Source organism: Arvicanthis niloticus, chromosome 8 (genome assembly GCF_011762505.2).
Source record: "Arvicanthis niloticus isolate mArvNil1 chromosome 8, mArvNil1.pat.X, whole genome shotgun sequence".
Taxonomy (NCBI): Eukaryota; Metazoa; Chordata; class Mammalia; order Rodentia; family Muridae; genus Arvicanthis; species Arvicanthis niloticus.
Window position 1 is genome coordinate 44209211 of NC_047665.1, and position 20761 is coordinate 44229971.

The 20761-nt window shown below is 36.9% G+C and overlaps 1 protein-coding gene across 3 annotated transcripts in view; it reads left to right on the forward strand.

Moving 5' to 3' along the window:
* The window catches only part of Sugct (succinyl-CoA:glutarate-CoA transferase), a 719395-nt gene that overhangs the window by 353984 nt on the left and 344650 nt on the right, over window positions 1-20761 (forward strand). For all 3 annotated transcript variants that reach the window (XM_076939338.1, XM_076939339.1, XM_034510479.2), the window contains one exon: window positions 19009-19111. In XM_076939338.1, coding sequence (XP_076795453.1) covers window positions 19009-19111 — 103 coding nt within the window. The remainder of the gene's footprint in view (window positions 1-19008; window positions 19112-20761) is intronic.

Consider the following 20761-nt stretch of genomic DNA (forward strand, 5'->3'; position numbering starts at 1 on the left):
CATCTTTAGTGCTCTCAAATCCCTGTGATTACACTTTACTATCCTGGTTCTTGTAGTTTCTGCAGGTTATATCCTAATATCTGAAGATTTGTAGTTAGGAACTACAGATAACAGAGACATGTATTTTTCCTTCTGGGTTGGGTTCACTCACTCAATATGATCTCTACTGTATTCTCTTACCTAAAAATGTCATGATTTCAGTTTTTCTATACACCTAAGTAGTATTTAAGTGTGGATATGGACTACATTTTCACTATCCATTTATTAATTGAAAGATATTAAGATTGTTCCCATTTTCTAGCTGTAGGATGTCATTTATTCTGGACGCTCCTTTCTACACCTATATCCTGTGGGGTATGCCCTGTTTCCTATCTGCTTTTTATTAAAACACATCTGGGGTTGATGTTCATGCAAATTGGTTGATATTAATTATGTTTTTCTACATGTAGACATAATGTTTTCTAGCACCATTTGTTAATTGTGCTATCCTTTTTTTCCAGTAAATGTTTTGTTGACATATTGTCAAGTATCAGATGGCTGTAGTTACAGGGTTACGTGTTAAAGTGTTTGGGCTTTCTGTTTCATTCTGCTGGTCTTTGTTTGTTTGTTTATTTGTTTGTTTGTTTTGTTTTTGTTTTGTATTGTTTTGTTTCTTTTTGATAGTACCACACTATTCTTATTACCATAGCTTTCTAATGTATCTTGAAATCTGATGTAGTAATACCTTTATCATTTTATTTTCTTCTACTCAATCTATATGTGGTCTTATGGATTGAGGATGATGTTTTGTGTGAGTTTCTCCTATATATAACTTTTATTATGCTGAGGTAGTTATCTTCAGTTTTCCTGTGTCTAGAACTTTTATCATGCAGACACGATAGATTTTTCAAAGGTCTTTTCTGAATCTACTGAGATGTCATGTGATTTTTCTCTTTAAGTTCCCTTATATGATTTATTATGTTGATTGCTCTACAGATGTTGGACTATCCTTACATCACTGTGATAAAGCCAACTTGATCATGGTGGATGATCTCCTTTATATATGTCTGTATTTGGTTTTCAGGTATTTTATTGAATATTTTCATATCTATGTTCATATAAGATATTGGTCTTTTTTTCTTTTTCTATTGTCTTGTTTTGTATAAAAGTAGCATTGGCTTCAAAGAAGCAATTTTGACTGACTCCCTCCCTTCCTCTTTCCCTCCCTCCGTTCCTCCCTCTGAATGCATTGGCTACAGTTCTTTAAATGTCTGGTAGAATTCTAACATGAATCCCTCTGGTCATGGGCTGTGTTTGGGAGATTGTTTTATTAGTATTTCACCCTGTTTTTATTGGTATGTTTAGGTTGTTGATCTCTCTCTAGTTTACCTTTGATGGTTTGGGTGAATCTAGAAACTTGGCCTTGTATTTAAAATTTTCAGCATAATGGAATGCAGGCTTTTAAACATATTTCACTATAAAACGGTGTTTGTTGTAATGTTCCCCTCCTCTTTTGAATCTGTTAAACTCGGCCAGCTCCTTTTGTTTTTTTGTTTTTTAATTTTTTTTTCAGTAGATGGGCTAAGGGTCGGTTGATCTTGTTCTTTTTTTTTTTTCCTCCAGCAACAGGCTTATTGGATTCTTCAATTCTCAATATCATCTTATTTGTTTCTATTTCATTAAGTTTTTGCTCTGATTTTTATTATTTTTTGCCATCTACTAGATTTGGGTTTGTTTCATTCTTGTTTTTCCAAATTCTTGAGTTACATCATTAAGTCATTTATTTGTGCTGTTTCTGATTTTTAATGTAGGCACTTAAAGCTATAAATTTCATTCGTAGGAATGCTTTTCAAGTATCTGGATGATCTGCAGTGTTGTGTTTTCATTTTTATTTAGTTCCAGGGTTTTTTTTTTTTTTTAATTTATGTCTTGATTTCTTCTCTCACCCATTTGTCATTCAGTGATAAGTTGTTTAATCTTCATGAGTTTGTGTACTAAGTAGAACTTTGTTTGCTCTTGATTTTAAACTTTATTGCATTTGTTTTGTGTGTGTGTGTGTGTGTGTGTGTGTGTGTGTGTGTGTGTGTATGTGTGTTTGTTCTAGGATCTTGTCATTTTAGAGAAGCTTCCATTGGCTTCTGAGTAGAATGTACTTTTTTTTTTTTTTTTTTTTTTTGAGATTTCGGTAGAATATTCTGTAGGTACATATCAGGTCCATTTGATCTATGATATAATTTAATCTAGATGGTTCTTATTTATTTTGGGTAAACTGCAATCACTTAGTCTTGGTATTAATCTGTGTCTTTAAATCCAGAAGTTTCTTTATAAGAAAAAGAGTACTACAAAGTTTGGTATGTATGTGCTTAAGATTGTAATGTCTTTTTGATTAATCATTCTCTTAATTAGAATGAAGTAATTTTTTAAAATCTAGTTTTATTAGTTTTGACTTGAAGTCTATTTTTGTTACTGTTGGGATAGCTTGTTTGCTTTAAGGTCTTAATTGTTTGAAGTCCTCCTTTTTTCCATTTTTTCACTTTAAGGTTATACATATTTCAAGCTGAGTTTCTTGTAGACAACAAGGATGTAGGTTTTATTTCTTAATCCATTAAGTTACCTTGTGACTTTTGTTTAAAAATATTGAAAGTATATGTTGATAACAGTCATTTTATAATTTTTTTGTTTTCTGTTTGTGTTCCTAGTTGTACTTTGTGTTTTAGCAGTTGTATTATCACTTGTTTTCTTTCTACAGTCTTACATCTATGCTTGTTCCTCTCTTCAATATGAAATTACTTCTGCAGGACTTGTTTGAATGTATGTATTTCTTTTAGCCTGTTTGTACCATATGAAGTTTTTCCTTCTCTGTCATCTGTGGAGGATGGTTTTGCTGGGGACACTAAACTAAGTTGGCATCTGTGTTCTTTTAGAACTATAAGAACATTGCTTCATGCTCTTAAAGCTTTTAAATTATCAGTGAGAAACCAGCTGTTCTTCTGATGGATTTTCCTTTATATGTTGGTTTGCGTGTGTATGTGTATGTGTGTGTTTTGTTGAATCTTTCAATATTCTTTCTTTTTCTGTATATTTATTATTTTAAGTGTAATATGACATGGGGGGCATTCTTTTCTTGTTTGGTGTTTCTGTACATCTTGTATCTGTATGGGTACTTTACTTTAGAATGGAGAAGTTTTCTATGAGCTTGCTGATGATGTGATTTATGCCATTGACTTGGGTTCATTCTCCTTCATCTGTGCCTATAATTTGAAGATTGATCTTTTTATGGTATCTCATAGTTCCTAAACTATCCTTTCCTGTGTTTATTTTTAATTTTTATAATAATTGATTTTGTGTGGTGTAAAAACCTCTATTTTATCTTTGAGTCCTGCTATTTTATCTTCTGCTTAATTTATTCTCCTGGTGAGCCTCCCCCCACAGCTGACTTTTAAAATTGCAATATTGAGGTTTTCATGTTCACCTTCATTTCAGCTTCAGTTTTGTTCAACATTATCTGTACGGAACTTGATTTTACAATCCTACATTGTCTTCATCATCTTGTTCAGCCTTATGATTTCATTTTCTCGGGCATTGCTCAGGCAATTCTTTCTAAGTTTATCATTTAAGTATATTGGGCTATTTGTGTCTTTAAAGTCCTTGAGTTCTTTGATGAAATTATGGTTTTTCTTCTAAGTTTTTGTTTTCTGGGATTGATCTAGGTTAGTTTCATCTGAGAACATTTGTATCGAGTGGTGAACTTTGTAGGAAGTATAGTGTCTTAGCCTTCCATATTGTATGGTTTTCTTAAATGTGACCTGGGCATGTGGACTTCTTTTGTTGGTGTTGTGTCTCCTATGAGTTTCTAGACTGCCTTGGCATAGAACAGCATATCCAGTCAAGCTTTGGGGATGCTTGGGGCCAGATGTGGTTCCAGGGAATTATAAAGCTCACATAGATGTGTAACTAGAGATACATCTGGACACTCAGAAGGTGCATGAGAGCTAGACTTCAGCAAACTTACTAGACTACACTTCAGCATATGTTGTGCCCTCAAGGGTAGGCCTGGATATTTGATGTGGTAGGAGTAGGTGAGGGTCAGGAGGGCTGATCAAGCAGGGCTGTTTTATAGGTTATAGGATAACAGCCAAGCCTAGAGCTTGAAGTAAAGTGCAGCAAGACCAATCAGACAGAATTGTACAGACAATGGGCAACTATTGCTATGTATGGATATTGGAGGCAGGGTACAGGTAAACAATGGTTCAGGGATTTTACTTGATTGGAGCTAGGCACAGGATGTGGGATTCAATCATGAACTGGAAGTTGATTGTAGTGTGGAAAACTGGACAGAAGAGGAATGAGAACATAGCTAGATCTACCTCATATAGTTTCTACAAGGTCCTTGTAAGAAGCTGAGCTAGGGTACTGTGAGTCTCAAAGGATGGGAGAAGCATGAGAGTATCATCTGTCACAGATAATGGTGTTACATCCTTACAAAGGAACTGTAATGGAGGATGAAGGGAGAACATAGGTTAGTCTCCCTGGGTCTGGGCCAGTCAGTTGCTACAGGGTCTTTGGTAGGCAGGGGTAGCAGGCAGGGGTCTGCCAAAGGAAAGGAGACAGGTTGAGAGGAGGGGGTGCTAGAGCAGGCAGTAGCAGGACCACAGAGACCAGAATGGAGAAGAGGGGGAAGAGCACATTTCTTATGTAACTTTTTTGACATTTATTAACTTTTAATGGCATCATATTAAATTTTCCAATACACTGTCAGATAACTTAGTACATAGTGATAAAATTTTCTCTTCCCTATGTTTAAAAACTAAGAGTGACATAGGGCTGGTGAGATGGCTCAGCACATAAAACACCTGTCTGCAAGCTTGACAGCATAAGTTCTGTTTTTGTAGCAAAAACCTAATGATCTAAGTATAATCCTTGCATCTCACTTAAAGGAGAGAATAAACTTCTTTACTCCTCCATATACAACTACTACTACTACTACTGCATTAAAAAATCAAGAGGTCCATATTTTTATATTTGTGTCACAGATTCTACTTTCTTTAAAAATATTTAAGGCATTTTCACATAGTGTTCTCTGATCATATTCTCCCATCCTTTAAATACTCCTAGCTATAACTCTTACCCTATTCATCAAACTTCATGTCAGTTCTGTCTTTCTCAAACAACAGTAACAACAATGACAAAAACAACAACAGCAACAACTCCAAAAGTAAAACTAAAACTGAACAAAATGGGTAGAGGAATGAAGTAAGATTTTTGTTGGCCAAGTGTTCACTCCATTGAAGAAAACTGATTTTCCCTCTACCAACAAGGATCAACTGCAGATAGTTTCTGGGGTAGGGTGGGAGTTTGTGCCCACCCTTACTCTTTTATGCTGTAATGTTTGTCTGGCTTTAACTTGTGTAAATATTATAGAGGGATCTAACTCCTAATAACATATTGCTATCCCTCAACCTTTGTCAGAGAAGTTTCCTCTTGCTGCAGATGCCAGTTAGCACAGAGACCCACAATTGGACAGTATGTAGCAAATGACAGATTTTGGAAAACTCAGCACTAAGCTGGGGTGTCTTTATGAGACCCTTGTCTTTTAGGCTCAGGTATCTATGCAGAAGAGAAGGCAGAAAGACAGAGATGGTGCAAAACTGTTTCAAGGAAACAACTTTTCATGTATAGCAGGGCTGATGCACTATGGGTTCACAGACACTTTGCCTTTTATTAGGAAAACTCTGAAAAGAACAGAAGGATACTTTTTGAGTACCTTAAAAATCCTGTCAGGCAATAACAGAAGACATGTTTCTGTGGGTAGAGGTGCATGGGACTCATCTAGCTATAGATTCGACATGGGCTCCACACACTCTGATCACCTATAAAATTCTGGGGAGATGTGCAGGCTTCATCCAACTATGACTACACAAGGTCACCATGCATCCTCTCATCACCATTAAGAGCTGAGGCTTTGTCCTTACACTCAACTCTTAAGATGAGATGAAAAAGAAACCTTTAACCTCGTTAGCCTCTCCATGAACAGTGTTTGTTGGTACCTCTTTAAATAGTTTCTAAGTGTCCTAGTTGTTGGCCTGGTAAAAGTCTGATTTATTGTTTCCTGCTCAGCTTGACTCTCTGCCTCATCCTTCCCTATGGTGGAGCTCCAAGCATAATGAGGACCAAGTGCAATTCCTGAATCCAGTCATCACTAAATCCCTAGAGACCTCAGTACAAAGATGCTTTATAGGAAAAGGCACAATCAAATAATAAGAACAAAAATTAAGTTAAAAATATTTTTTGAAGTCCCAGAAACTTAAAGTTTTGTGACCATAAAATCCCGACAGATGAGTAGTAATAGGTTGGGCTACTGTAGAACCCACTAGCATTCCAACAAAGATCTGCAATTATGGGAGTATTTATTATGCATATTTTTATTATAAGTGGACTTGCTGCCAAGCAAATGGTGGTTACTTATCATGTCCTACCATAAGTAATTTATAGCTATTTTACTTTTCCTAAAACATGGACAACTTGGAATGTGGAGAGGGTAAAGAGCTAACTCTGGAGCTCAGACCTGGTTGATGTTAAGATTAAAATCAGTCTTGTCTCAGTAAATGTCAGTGATCAGTGATTGCTGTTATCTTCCAGATATGGCAGCGCTGTGCTTCGAGATGAACCCTGCCCTAGAATGCCAACTTGAATTTGAATCCTAGTAAAGCTTCCATGTTTTAATTTTCAAAATGCAAGCCAATGAATCAGTTCAGGATTGTTGCTGCAGAGACATGACATTTCACAGCTCCAGGGTCCAAAATCAGCCATTTGGAAAGAAGACAGGGATGGCAAGGTCCAGGCAATTCCTTCTGTACAGAGTGCCTTTATTTTCCTTTGAAACCTTAAGGATAAACAGTAGTTTCATTGTTGATAGCTTAAGGGTGGAGCTATATGCTAGAGTTTGGGTTCTCATTAAAGTTCACCCTACAAATTGAGGTCAGAAAGCCTAAAAGCAAACATACAAAAACCCCAAGCAAAAGCAGTTTAAAGCCCACAAGCTGAGAGCTTTGAGACTTGTGATCCATACTGTGGTCCAGCTGAGCTTTCTACACTGTAGTGTCCTCAACTGTGAGAACTATAGTACTCATCATGAAGTTATGTGGAGTAGAAATAATAGAGGCAGAGTATTTCGTCTGGTGCCAGGTACATAGACATGACTGCAGTTCTGAGATGCTGGCCTCCAGCTGTCTCCTCAAGCCTCTGAGACTGGAGCTGAACAGCATGCCACTCACTGAGCTGTGCTGCTGGGAGCCAAGCAGAGGGCAAGTGGTGGCTCCTGCATGGCCTTTGGCTCTAGAGTAAAATTTTTATTATTGTAGAACATTTAAGTGTTCAAACACTTACCTTTTCTTTTTTAGTTTCTTTACTTCCTTCCATTCCCCTCTGTTCTTCTGTCTCTCCATCCTTGTTTAGCATGCAAAAATCCTGGGTTTGTTTGTCAAATATATATATATATATATATATATATATATATATATATATATTTTAATCCACAAAAGTTTATTTATGTTCTCTTATATATTTTAAAACATTCTTATAAATGGGATACATGCCTCTGTGTTTCCTCTCTATATTTGATCATTTAAATTGTCATTTAAAGATTCAGAGTAACTCAAAACAGTTATTCTTTTTTTCTCCATTAATTATTTATTAATTTTACTTCCTGATTTCAGCTCCTCCTCCTTCCACTCCTCCCTTCACATAGCACCTTGCCCCTCCCTCCCATTCTCCCTCCCTGTCCCCCTCCCCATCTCCTCTTATAAGGGGGAGACTCTTCTATACCAACTCACCTTAGCAAATCAAGTCACTGTAGAACTAGGTATCCTCTCCCACTGAGGCCAGACAAGGCAGCCCCATTGGAGGACCAGGACCCACATGCAGGCAACAGAGTCAGAGACAGCTCCTGGTCCTGTTGTTGGGGTACCCAAATGAAACCAACCTGCACATCTGCTACACATGTGTGGGAGGCTTAGGTCAAGCCTACATATGTTCTTTGGTTAGTGGTTCAGTCTCTGGGAGCCTGCAAGGGTCCAGAATAGTTTTGAGGATATGGTAGCCAATCATGAATGCATAGCTTTCCTGTTAGAGCAGGTTGTAGGCCTTGGGAAGAAGATATTTAAAGAAATTTGATTTAATTTTACTAATGTATTGGAAAGATAATGATAAAGATAGTATGTTTTTTCTTCTTTTAAAATAAAATTTATTAATGTATATTCATTATATATAGTGATAGATTTTATTAAGAAATTTTACTTCTGTATATTATGTACTTTGTTCATATTTACCTCTATACCCTCTCCTTTCTTCTGGTTCCCAATACACACATTCCTTTTCTTATAGCTCCCTGTTACTTTGTATGTGTATGTATGAGTGAGTGAGAAAAAGGCAATATTTGTCTTTTTCAATTTTACTATTTTTGCTTAGTATGATGGCCTCCAATAACATCCATGTACATGCAAATACTATGATTTCATTTTTATAATAAAATAAAACTTATACATATGAAGTTTATGAAAAAATAAATACATGAGTTTAATGTGAGATATTTATCATATTTCCTTTGTCCATTCATGTATTGATAGTCTCTTGAATGGATTAAGAGAGTAGTGGAGGCAATATGAGTCTTTAAGCTTTATTTTATTTTTAATTATATATATATATATGTGTGTGTGTGTGTGTGTGTGTGTGTGTGTGTATGTGTGATTTTGTATACATGAGTGCAGGCGTCTGTGGAGACTAGAACAGGCTGTGGGATCTTTTGGCCTCGGAGTTTCAGGAAGCTTTGAATTGTGTCCGTCATGGGTCCTCTGCAAGAGCAATAAACACTCTTAACCCAAAAGATATCTCTTCAGCCCTGAGGCAATAAGTTTCAAACCAAATGTTGCCACTGTCTAATGTGAAGCCACAAAGACCAGGGCTGTGATATAACGGTAATGTACAAATAAAAGTTATCGTGGGAGGGATGCTTCCCCAGATTATATATAACAATTATATATGCTGTAATAAATGAGCAAGAGGAAGAAGTATCAGGTTTAAACTGCTGCAGTTTAGCAAGGGGATGGCAGTGGAAATTCTTAAGATGACAGTGTTTCTGTGTTGAGTAATCCTGTAGGAACTAGAAATGGAAATGGGTATGAGAAAGGTTAAGGCTCAAAACGAGAGTCTAATGTTTCCTGCAGAGATATCAAACTCATGGAAATGAACTTGTTGGCCAGCCTAGTGTGTCCATGTTAAAATATCTGAAAAATTTTTGTACCTTAATTCATGATTCAGACCTTTTGCTGCATGGTTGATTGGTTATGTCAAATTTAGGCCAGCAGCAAGGCAATATACTGTGTTTGGGGTGTGGTAGAGAAAGGTGTTTAGTTCATGGAGGCTAGAAACCAGAAAGAGGCTGGACTAGCCTATGGTACTAATGTTCTCCCTCCCCGTAGATATACCTGTTTAATGCTTCACTGTCCCCAGTAAATGCCACAGGCTACAACCAGAGTTTTAACACATAAGCCTGTAGAGATCATTTCTCTAAGTAATACATCTGAGCAAGTAACAGCAAGGAACACTTGGATTAGCAAAATAATACAAGAAAAAGAAGTAACCAAAGATTAGTAAAGACAGAAGAGCAAGTATCGTGGGCCTTGCAGGCAAAGAAGTTAATATTGTGAAGCACTTTGTGAGAACTCTGAAGAGAATGCTTGGTTTGATGCATGATGGCTTTGGACAGTTGGAGACTGTAAAATGGGCATTAGTATTACCTCAGGTTTCATGGCTACTCCCAGATAGTGATAGACTAGAAAAGATAACATGTCTATAACATAGATGGTGCTGTCTGCTTCAGAATACTACTTCCTGGACTTAACACAATTCGTGAATTAAACATTTGAGAGACAAATTTATCCTCAAATAACTTTGCAGTGTGTATGAGGTTCCACATAAACCCCTAGCAGAGCTGAGCTTATTGGTTGGACGTTTTGCTTCCCTCTGTCTTATCTTCAGGATTCTTTTGCTCTGACTGTTTTAGATCAGCGTTTTTTTTTTTTTTTCCTCCAGTTTTACTTACTTATTTTTTAAAAAAGTTTTGTGGTTAATGAAAATTTTGACTGCAAACCTTTTATGGATAAAGGAAAAGCTTGACATCAGACTTAGATCAAGGGAGCTTTTTAAGAGAAGATGGTGGTGTTTAGTGTCCTGGGATAGATGGAATGCAGCATCTCCATATCCACTGATGAATTTTGTGGTATCTAGAAATGAGACCCACCCATATTCACACAGCTTTGGTTCCAGATACTGTCTATGCCTCCATTCTCCTTTCTAAAGTGAACGACTGTCTTCCATGGCATGAAATGAAGCACCACTTTGCCCAAAATATGAAGTGAACCCTGCTGACAAAAATCTTGTATAAGTATTAAAACTTCCCATATTCCCCAAATTTTCTGTATCTAGCTTCAGTCCTTGAGCTATCAACATAAATTTTCTGAGTAGATCTTTTGAACCGTATGTATAACCCAGTGATGATAAACTGCTTGAAAAAAATTGTTATTAATCATTCCTGTGGTTTACATCTCAAATGATATCTTCCTCCCTGATTATCCCTCCACAACGTCCCCCATCCCATTCACCCTCTCCTCCTTCCTCTTTGTCTCTATAACGGTACTCCCCCACCCATCCACCCACTCCCGCCCTACCGCTCCAGCATTCCCTTATAATGGGTTATCAAACCTCCACAGGACCAAGGGACTCCCCTTCCATTGATGTCAGACAAGACCATCCTCTGCTACATATGTATTTGGAGCCAGGGATCTTTCCCTGTACATTCCTTGGTTGGTGGTCTAGTCCCTGGGATTACTGGGTAGTCTGTCCAGGCCACATTGTTTTTCCTGTGGTCTTGCAATCCCCCTCTGCTCCTCCAGTCCTTCTGTCACCTCCCCCACCAGGGTCCTTGAGCTCAGTCTGATGGTTGACTGCAAGCATCTGCATCTGCATTGGTCAGGTGCTGGCAGAATCTCCAGGGGGAACAGCCCCACCAGGTTCCTGTTAGCAAGTACTTCTTGAGGACAGACAGAATGTATCCCCAAGTGGGGTCGTTTCTGAATGGCTCTTCTTTTGGTCTCTGCTTTTTTTTCCCCCCCTGTCTTTCCTTTGGATAGGAACATTTCTGGCTTAAAAACTATGAGATGGTTGGGTGGCCACATTACTTGACTGGGGGCTGTGCCTATTTACTGGAGGTGGTTTCTACACATTCTATCTCCCCTTTGCTGTGTATTTCAGCTGAAGTCATCTTGAAAATTTTTTTATTATTTGTTTCTTTTTTCTTTTTTTATTAGATATTTTCTTTATATTTCAGATGTTATCTTTTTAATGTCTTACCTCTGAAACCTCCTGTCCAAACTGCCATCCCCCTGCCTCTATGAGGGTACTCACCTACCCACCCACCCACTCCTGCCTTCCTACTCTGGCATTTCCCTACACTGGGGCATCAAACCCCCTGAGGCCCAAGGCCCACTCCTCCCACTGATGTCCAAGAAGGCTGTCCTCTGCCACATATGCGGCCAGAGCTGTAGCTTCCTCCATGTATACTCTTTGGTTGGTGGTCCAGTCCCCAGGACCTCCAGGGGATCTGACTAGTTGACACTGTTGCTGCCTCTATGGGGCTGCAAACCCCCTCAATTCCTTCAGTCCCTTCTCCAACTCCTCCATCTGGGACCCCTGCAGTCCAATGGTTGACTGCAAGCATCCACCTCTCTATTTGTCAGACTTTGGCAGAGCCTCTCAGGAGACAGTCATATCAGATTCCCATGAGCAAGCATTTTCCAGCATTCACAATAGCTTCCAGATTTGGCAACTGTATATGATGGATACGCAGGTGGGGCAGTTTCTGGGTGGCCTTTCCTTCTGTCTCTGCTCCACACTTTATCTCCATGTTTTCTCTTGTGTGTATTTTGTTCTCCCTTCTAAGAAGTACTGAAGTATCCACACTTTGGTCTTCCTTATTCTTGAGCTTCATATGTTCTGTGAATTGTATCTTGGGTATTCCGAACTTTTGGGCTAATGTCCACGTGTCAGCAAGTGCATGCCATGTATGTTCTTTTGTGACTAGATTACCTCACTCAGGATGATATTTTCAAGTTCCATCCATTTGCCTGAAAATATCATGAAGTCATTGTTTTTAATGACTGAGTAGTAATGTACCACATTTTTTGTATCCATTCCTTTGTTGAAGGACATCTGGGTTCTTTCTAGCTTCTGGCTATTATAAATAAGACTGCTATGAACATAGTGGAACATGTGTCCTTGTTATATTTTGGAGCATCTTTTGGGTATATGCCCAGGAGTGGTATAGCTAGGTGCTCAGGTAGTACTATCTAAAATTTTCTGAGGAACCACCAGACTGATTTCCAGAGTTGTTGTACCAGTTTGCAATCCCACCAGATATAGAGGAGAGTTCCTCTTTCTCCACATCCTAACCAGTATCTGCTGTCATCTGAGTTTTTGATCTTAGCCATTCTGACTGGTGTGAGGGGTTTTTTGTTGTTGTTGTTTTTTTTTTTTTTTTTTTGAATCTCAGGGTTTTTTTGATTTGCATTTCCCTGATGAAAAAAATGTTAAACATTTCTTCAGGTGCTTCTTGGCCATTGGAGTTTCCTCCCAGTTGAGAATTTTGTTTAGCTCTGGTCTCCATTTTAAATAGGGTTATTTGGTTCTCTGGAATCTAACTTCTTGAGTTCTTTGTATATATTTGATATTAGCCCTCTATTGGATGTAGGATTGGTAAAGATCTTTCCCAATCTGTTGGTTGCTATTTTGTCCTATTGACATTGTTCTTTGACTTACAGAAGCTTTGCAATTTTCTGAGGTTTCGTTTGTGAATTCTTGATCTTAGTTCATAAGCCATTTGTGTACTGTTCAGCAAATTTTCCTATGTGCCCATGTATTTGAGTTCCTCTCCACTTTCTCTTCTATTAGATTCAGTGTATCTGATTTCATGTGGAGGTCCTTGATCTGCTTGTACTTGAGCTTTGTACAAAGAGATAAGAGTGGACCAATTTGCATTCTACATGTTGACCACCAGTTGAACTAGCATCATTTGTTGAAAATGCTGTCTTTTTTCCACTGTATGGATTTAGTTCCTTTGTCAAATATCAAGTGACTATAGGTGTGTGGGTGCATTTCTAGATCTTCAATTCTATTCTATTGATCTACCTGCTTGTCTCTGTACCAATATCATACAGTTTTTATCACTATTGTGCTGTAATACAGCTTGAGGTCAGGGGTGGTGATTTCCCCAGAAGTTCTTTTATTATTATAAATAGTTTTTGCTACCCTCGTTTTTTTGTTATTGCAAATGAATTTGCAAAATTGCTCTTTGTAACTCTATGAATAATTGAGTTGAAATTTTGATGGGATTGTATTGAATCTGTAGATAGCTTTTGATAAGATGTTCATTTTTCACTTTGTTAATCCTACCAATCCACGAGCATGGGAGATCTTTCCATCTTCTGAGGTCTTCGATTTCTTTCTTCAGAGACTTGAAGTTCTTGACATACAGGTCTTTCATTTGTTTGGTAAGATACAAAATATCACACCAAGATACATGTTTTATAAAATATCTTGGTATGGTATTTTAATTGTTTGTGAGTATTGAGAAGGGTATCATTTTCTTAATTTTTTTTTCTCAGCTCATTTATTCTTTGACTAGGGGAAGGCTACTGATTTGTTTGAGTTAATTTTATATCCAGTCACTTTGCTGAAGTTGTTTATCAGCTGTAAGAGTTCTCTGGTAGAATTCTTGGGGTCACTTAAGTATACTATCCTATCATCTGCAAATAGTGATATTTTGACTTCTTCCTTCCAATTTGTATCCCTTTGACCTCCTTTTGCTGTCTAATTGCTCTAGCTAGAACTTCAAGTACTATATTGAATAGAATAGGAGAGAGTGGGAAGCCTTGTCTAGTCCCTGATTTTAGTGTGATTGCTTCAAGTTTCTCTCCATTTAGTTTGATGTTGGTTACTGGTTTGCTGTATATTGCTTTTACTATGTTTAGGTATGGGCCTTGAATTGGTGATCTTTCCAAGACTTGTAACATGAAGAGGTATTGAATTTGTCAAATTATTTTTCAGCATCAAATGAAATTATCATGTGTTTTTTGTTTATGTAGTGGATTATGTTGATAGATTTTTATATATTGAATCATTCCTGCGTACCTGGGATGAAGCCTATTTGATCATGGTGAATGATTGTTTTGATGTGTTCTTGGATTCGGTTTGCAAGAATGTTATTTTGGGGCTGCTTGGCAAGAAGCTGACATGGGCCAAGGACAAGGAAATGGAATGCTTGTTAGGAATATGACATTGGCTAAGGACAAGGAAGTAGGCTTCAAGCAGGAATCGGACATTAGACTAAAGAGGTCATTTCAGGCAGGAATCTAAATTTTAGGCTAGAACAAGGAAGTAGGCTTCAGACATGAAAATGACCTTGGGCTAGGATAGGGAAGAAGGCTCAGATACTTTGGCCATCCTGATAAGCATTTAGAAACAGGGATCACAGGAGTGTTCACATAATTGGGTTTAATGCCTTGCTTCTTCTTTGACTATTTGTGTTTATTGTATTGCTTGTTCCTCGACTATTTGCATCTATTGTATTGCTAGACCCTCAACCTAGAACTGACCTTAATACACACATGTAATCAAAATGATATAAAAGCATAAAGGAAGAAGGGTATAGGATAGGGGGTTCTAGGGAGGGGAAATGGGGAAAGGGAATGACATCTATATTGTAAATAAACAAAATATCCAATAAAATAAACAAACAAATAAATGAATAAATAAAGACAAAATAAGAATGTTATTGAGTATTTTTGCATATTCATTTTGCATTCATAAGGGAATTGGTCTAACGTTCTCTTTCTTTGTTGGGTCTTTATGTGGTTTTGGTATCAGTGTAAGTGTGGATTCATAGAACGAATTGGGTCGTATTCCTTCTGTTTCTATTTTGTGGAATAGTTTGAAGAGAATTGGTATTAGGTCTTTATTGAAGGTCTGATAGAATTCTGCACTAAACATATATGGTCTTGGGCTTTCTTTGGTTGGGAGACTTTTAATGACTGCTTCTATTACTTTAAGTGTTTTGGGACTGTTTAGATGGTTTATCTGACCCTGATTTAACCTTGATGTTTGGTTATCTGTCTAGAAAATTGTCCATTTCAGCCAGATTTTTGAGTTATGTTGAGTCTAGGCTTTTGTAGTAGGATCTGGTGATTTTTTTTTTTAAATTTCCTCAGCTTCTATTGTTTTATCTCTCTATTCCTTTCTGACTTTGTTAATTTGGATACTGTCTCTTTGTCCTCTGGTTAGTCTAGCTAAAGGTTTATCTATCTTGTTGATTCTCTCAAAGACTCGGCTCGTGGTTTTATTTATTCTTTGTATAGTTCTTTTTGTTTCTACTTGGTTGATCTCAGCCCTGAGTTTGATTATTTCCTGCCATCTACTCCTCTTGGGTGTATTTGCTTCTTTTTGTTCTAGAGCTTTCAGATGTGCTGTCAAGTGCTAGTGTATGCTCTATCTAGTTTCTTTTTGGAGGCATTCAGAGCTATGAGTTTTCCTCTATACACTGCTTTCAATGCGTCCCGTAAGTTTGGGTATGTTGTGCATTCATTTTCATTAAATTATAAAAAGTCTTTAATTTCTTTCTTTATTTCTTCATTGATTAGGGCATTGTTCAGCTTCCATAGGTATGTGAGCTTTCTGTTGTTTTTGTTGTTATTGAAGACCAGCCTTAGTCCATGGTGATCTGATAGGATGCAAGGGATTACTTCAATCTTCTTGTATCTGTTGAGGCCTATTATGTGACTGATTATATGGTCAAATTTAGAGAAAATATCATGAGGTGCTGAGAAGAAGGTATATTCTTTTGTTTTAGGATGAAATGTTTTATACAAATCTGTTAAATCCATTTGGTCCATAACTTCTGTTAGTTTTACTGTGTCCCTGTTTAGTTTCATTTTCATTGACGAGAGTAGGGATTTGATGTCTCCCACTATTATTGTGTGCAGTGCAATGTGTGCTTTGAGCTTTAGTAAAGTTTCTTTATAAATGTGGGTGCCCTTGCATTAGAAGCATAGATGTTCAGAATTGAGATTTCATCTTGGTGGCTTTTTCCTTTGATTAGTATGAAGTGACCTTCTTTCTATTTTTTTTTAAATCACTTTTAGTATAATGTAGATTTTATTCAATATATAATGGCTAATCCAGCTTGTTTCTTGGTACCATTTTCTTGGAAAATTGTTTTCCAGCCTTTACTCTGAGGTAATGTGTGTCCTTGACACTGAGGTGAGTTTCCTGTATGCAGCAAAATGCTGCGTCCTATTTACGTATCCAGGCTGTTAGTCTATGTCTTTTTATTGGGGAATTGAGCCCATTAAGAGATATTAAGGAAAAGTGATTGTTACTTCCTGTTATTTTTGTTATTAAAGATGGAATTATGTTTGTGTGGCTATCTGCTTTTGGGTTTGTTGAAAGATTAATTTATTGCTTTTTCCTAGGGTGTAATTTCCCTCCTTATGATGGAGTTTTTCATCTATTATCTTTTGTGTGGCTGGATTTATGAAAAGATATTTTATAAATTTGGTTTTGTCATGGATCATCTTGGTTTCTTCATCTATGGTAATTAAGAGTTTTGCTGGACATAGTAGCCTAAGCTGGTAATTGTGTTCTCTTAGTGTCTGTATGACATCTGCCTAGGATCTTCTAGTTTTCATAGTCTCTGCTGAGAAGTCTGGTGTAATTCTGATAGGTCTGTTTTTATATGTTACTTGACCTTTTTCCCTTACTGCTTTTAATATTCTTTCTTTGTTTTGTGCATTTGGTGTTTTATTATGTGACAGAAGTAATTTCTTTTCTGGTCCATTCTATTTGGAGTTCTGTAGGCTTTTTGTATGTTTATGGGCATCTCTTTAGGTTAGAGAAGTTTTCTTCTATAATTTTTGTGAATATATACTGGTCCTTTAATTTGAGAATCTTCACTCTCTTCTATACTTAATATCCTTAAGTTTGGTCTTCTCATTGTGTCCTGGATTTCCTGGATGTTTTGGGTTAGAAGCTTTTTGCATTTTGCATTTTCTTTGACTGTTGTGCCAGTGTTTTCTGTGGTATCTTCTGCACCCGAGATTCTTCTATCTCTTGTATTTTGTTGGTGATGCTTGCTTGCGTCTATGACTCTTGATCCCGTTCCTAGGTTTTCTATCTCTAGGGTTGCCTCCCTTTGTGATTTCTTTATTGTTTCTATTTCCATTTTTAGATCCTGGATAGCTTTGTTCAATTCCTTTACCTGTTTGGTTATGATTTCCTGTAATTCTTTAAGGGATTTTTGTGTTTCTTCTTTAAGGACTTCTCCTGTTTGCCAGTGTTCTCCTGTGTTTCTTTAAGGGAGTTACTTATGTCCCTGTTAAAGTCCTCTATCATCATCATGAAATGAGATTTTAAATCAGAACCTTGCTTTTCTGATGTGTTGCGGGATCCAGGGTTTGCTGTGGTGGGAATACTTGATTCTGATAATGACAAGTAGCCTTGGTTTCTGTTGCTCATGTTCTTGCCCTTGCCTCTTGCCATCTGGTTATCTCTGCTGTTACCTGGTCTTGCTGTCTCTGACTGTGGCTTTTTCCTCCTGAAATACTGTGTGTTGGTATTCCTGGGAGACCAGTTCTTTCTGGTAGGAATTTGGGTATGGAGAGCTATGGCACAAGGTCAGCTCTGGGGTGCAGATTGAATCTGAAAGGATTCTGTCCCTGGCTCTTCCTTATGTCCTGTGTCCTGATGACTCTGGGCTGATCCCTCTTGGCCCAGGAATTTGTTAAGAAGTGGTGGTCTTACCTGTGCTCACTGGTGTGCCAGCAGTCCTGGGAGACCAGCTCTTTCTTGGTGTTTTTTGGGTATAGAGAGCTGTGGCCTAGGATCAGCTCAAGGCACAGAGGGAAACCGGAAGTCATCTTGAAAATTTATCAGACCAACAATTGTAACACATCTCTTAGGAAATATAAATAACTGATACTTTATGAAAAATGTCCCAGGTATAAGCTGTTTTTCAAATCTTTCAGAATATTATTTTAACGATGTACATCTATATCTATCTATCTATCTATCTATCTATCTATCTATCCATCTTGGTCAGGAGATGAAAATAGCAGTCATTAAAAAGAAAACATGTTTATCAAGAACCAACCAGAAGCAAGATAGTTAGCTTTATGTTATTGTGTTTTTATGGAAAAATGTTTTAAATACTTCAAAGAGAAAATTATGAGGTTGAAATTAAAATCTATATTACTAGTAGTACAGGCTGCTCAAACTTGCTATGTAGGATATAATAACCTTGAACTGATCCTCCTGTTCCCATTTTCCAAGTGTTGATATCAGAAAAGGACAGTCATTGTGCTTAATGGTAAGAAACAGTTCTTTGTATGTAGAATCTGTGTGGGTATTGAATACATATTCAGCTGTCTTTACATGTTTGCTTTTCCAATTCTTACATCACAAGGTAGATTAGCAAGTAGTTAAGGCCAATGGTTGTAACTATTAGTTCATATCTACCTCAACAGTAGCTTAGTTTTAACACATTAGTTTATTTTTTGTTTTGAGGGGTTATCTAGTGCAGAATTTCACGCTCACATTGCAATTATGATGATTATATATGTAGATCTCTCAAAAGCACTTATAATTCGGTTCACATTCCCCAAATGTCTCCTTTCCTGGGATCCTTTGTCAGAGAATACATAGGCTAGAGCTAGTACGAAGTGCTCTGCTACCCTGGGTGTCTGCTGTGACCACAGCAGGACCACTCAAGTCATCGTCTATGGATACTTTTCTCTAAACCCTCACAGTGAAGAAAACTGAGGAAGCATATTTTTAATCACCATTAGTTACTTTGAAAGATGCCACAGAAGAGAAGAACCCTGTGTCACCTTCTTTAGATTGTTAAACATCCTGTTTGTCTGCACCTAGGTTTGCAGAAGAAGTGACTGCCAAGTGGCTCTGTCTCTTTGAAGGAAGTGGGATCCCATATGGCCCAATCAACAGTCTGAAGGATGCGTTTTCAGAAGCCCAGGTTTGTACTTTTGAATTTTCTAGGTGCATTTTTAAAAAAATCCTTATTGACTTACATAAAGGAACAATAACTGTTGATCTTAGGCCTAAGTCACATAATACAATATTTTACTGTTTGATTAAAATTGTTTGTGTTTCTAACATAGAAAGAATCACAATTTAGAAACAACTAGCTGTCTACAGTCATACTTACAAGTCTGCAAAATCAAGCATGCTTAACATGCGTAAAATTTTCAGAGTCAGGGGCTTTTTGTTTCCTGACAAAGAGAAATATAGCCAGGGGCCAGGACTCAAAGATCACCATTGATAGAAATAAATATAATAAGTTTCACAGTTACTATCCTCTAAATCATATTAAATATCCTCTATGATCATATTAAAGCAAGTCATACCTAGTTCTATAAGGTTCAGGCCTTTACGTGTTTGGTTAATAGTGCTATTTGCAAAGAATAAAGTATAGGATGTGTACTCAGCAAGAAGGGGCACCTGAAGTTTTTCTTCTAAAATATTCTTCAAAGGAAGATGCTCTCCACACTATTTTTATTTCATTCCTTACTATAAGAAATTGAAACCACTTACTGTATCTCAGAGTCATGTAAATCTTCAAAATATAAGGGAACTATATTTTTCTGTAAAGATTTTATTACGGTTCAGATATCTTGACAGTTTCTAACATTTACAAAATTATACAGTATTTTTTTTGAGTCATTTATTCATATATAGTAAAAGTTTTAAATTTAAATGAATTACTGCAGATAACACATACCTTTCTAAAGGAGAAAAATGTTGGAAAATCAATCTCTTTAACACCAGTGCCTTTATTTAATATAAATGTTCACTTAAAAGCAAATGTGAATGAATTTAGTTTAGAAACTACAGTTACTATTGGAGAAAAGCAAACAAATTAAGGATTTTTTGTGTTTTATTTTCATATCAAGCCAATAAGCTATTTTTATAATGAAATAATAGGGATTTGATATTAAGTGGGTATGGTGTGTCTTATGTGAGTAATCAGGAAGGGGCCCCAAATATCAGGGATTCATGCCTGCTGACTCCTGGAAAGAGGTGACCACGTGCACATCTGTCTGTGTATCACGATGCTCATTTGCTGACCTTATGTCTTCACCTATCACTTTATGGTGGTGCTGTGTAGGACTTCCAGTTTATGTCATCTTAGTGTATATTTTCCTAGAGAGTTTATTCATCAACAATTTTGTTATTCAGTGAATATCTTATCAGGAATGAAGTTGCCAAAGCAAAAGTAAATTTCTGCAACATAAATGTATAATATTTTCTAGTTTTAGGCTTTGTTTTATTTTTGTATTTTAAAATTTTACCTACTACCACACAGTTGGTCAAATGATGGTCTTATGAGCGAATATAAGTTCATTCATATTTTCATTACTAATTGAACCTTGTAGCCTTATTTAATCATAACAAGTGAAATTTAGTTACTTTTTAAAAAATGCTGTGGCTTTATTTTTTTCCTTTTTTATTAGAAAATCATAATTTTTACTTTTTAACACAAGGGTTATAAACACAAAAATGCAGGATATGGGGAAGGGGATGATGCAGGAGTGTAGGTGTTCAGGGGGAGTACAGATATCTTTCAGAACAGGGTATCAGCTGGGTAAAGGTTCAGGAGACAGGT